The 843-nt window shown below is 48.6% G+C and overlaps 1 protein-coding gene across 2 annotated transcripts in view; it reads right to left on the minus strand.

Annotated features, from left to right (window-relative positions):
* Nucleotides 1-471: 471 nt before the first annotated feature.
* Nucleotides 472-843, minus strand: part of PV07_10497 — a gene marked incomplete at its 3' end in the record, with an annotated part of 3,748 nt that continues 3,376 nt past the window's right edge. For both annotated transcript variants that reach the window (XM_016397831.1, XM_016397832.1), the window contains one exon: nucleotides 472-681. In XM_016397831.1, the coding sequence (XP_016245022.1) occupies nucleotides 472-681 (210 nt within the window). The remainder of the gene's footprint in view (nucleotides 682-843) is intronic.

The raw sequence follows: 843 nt of genomic DNA on the forward strand, positions 1-843 counted from the left end.
CAGAGACTGGTTAGTAAACGATGTCTTCCAGCCAGCCGATTGGGCAAATCTATGAATTATAAAACCATTTACAGTCTCTTGCAAAATTACCTTCACCCCAAAGACAACTCGAGGCTATCTCCGCCCCACTCCAAGTTCACGTGGCTCGGATGCATTACTTTATCTACTCTAGGTGTGGTTTCTGAAACCACCAATCATAAAACGTCCTCAACACCTCAAGTTTCGACAGTCCGCGTATGGTACCCGTAATATTTCACCTATCATTCCGTGGCTGCGGCAGGTCAACCGAGAAATCTAAGAGCAGCAACAGATCGGATTGGAACTGGACCACCAAGCGTGCGATACATATACAATAAAAGAACATTCCATCTCGATGTAACTACAAGCACTTGTACATATAATAGTTCAGTAAGATAGATCGGATGCTGCATTGTCCAACCGTACATGTCCTCGTTCGCTTCGAAACTCAGCCTACTTCTTATTGCCCCGAGAATTCCGGAATGAAGAGTAGTGCTCCGCACACGCCTTGGTGGTAGGATGATCAGGTCCAAGGACTCGCCGATATCCAGCTATTGCTCTCTCATAGAAGATCGCAGCTTGCACAAATCGAGATCGTAATGCCAGAAGATATGCCAAGTTGTTTATGCTCGTCAGCGTCTCAGGATGCTCCTCCCCTTGCACCTTCTTCCTTAGCCGCAATGCCTCTCGATGCATCTCCTCCGCCTCCGCGTACTTCCCCTGACGACTCAGCGCCGAGGCCAGGTTATTCATGCTCGTCAGCGTGTCAGGATGCTCCTCCCCGAGCACCTTCTTCCTTAGCTTCAATGTCTCTCGATGCATCTC

This window comes from Cladophialophora immunda (genome assembly GCF_000835495.1).
Source record: "Cladophialophora immunda strain CBS 83496 unplaced genomic scaffold supercont1.6, whole genome shotgun sequence".
Lineage (NCBI taxonomy): Eukaryota > Fungi > Ascomycota > Eurotiomycetes > Chaetothyriales > Herpotrichiellaceae > Cladophialophora > Cladophialophora immunda.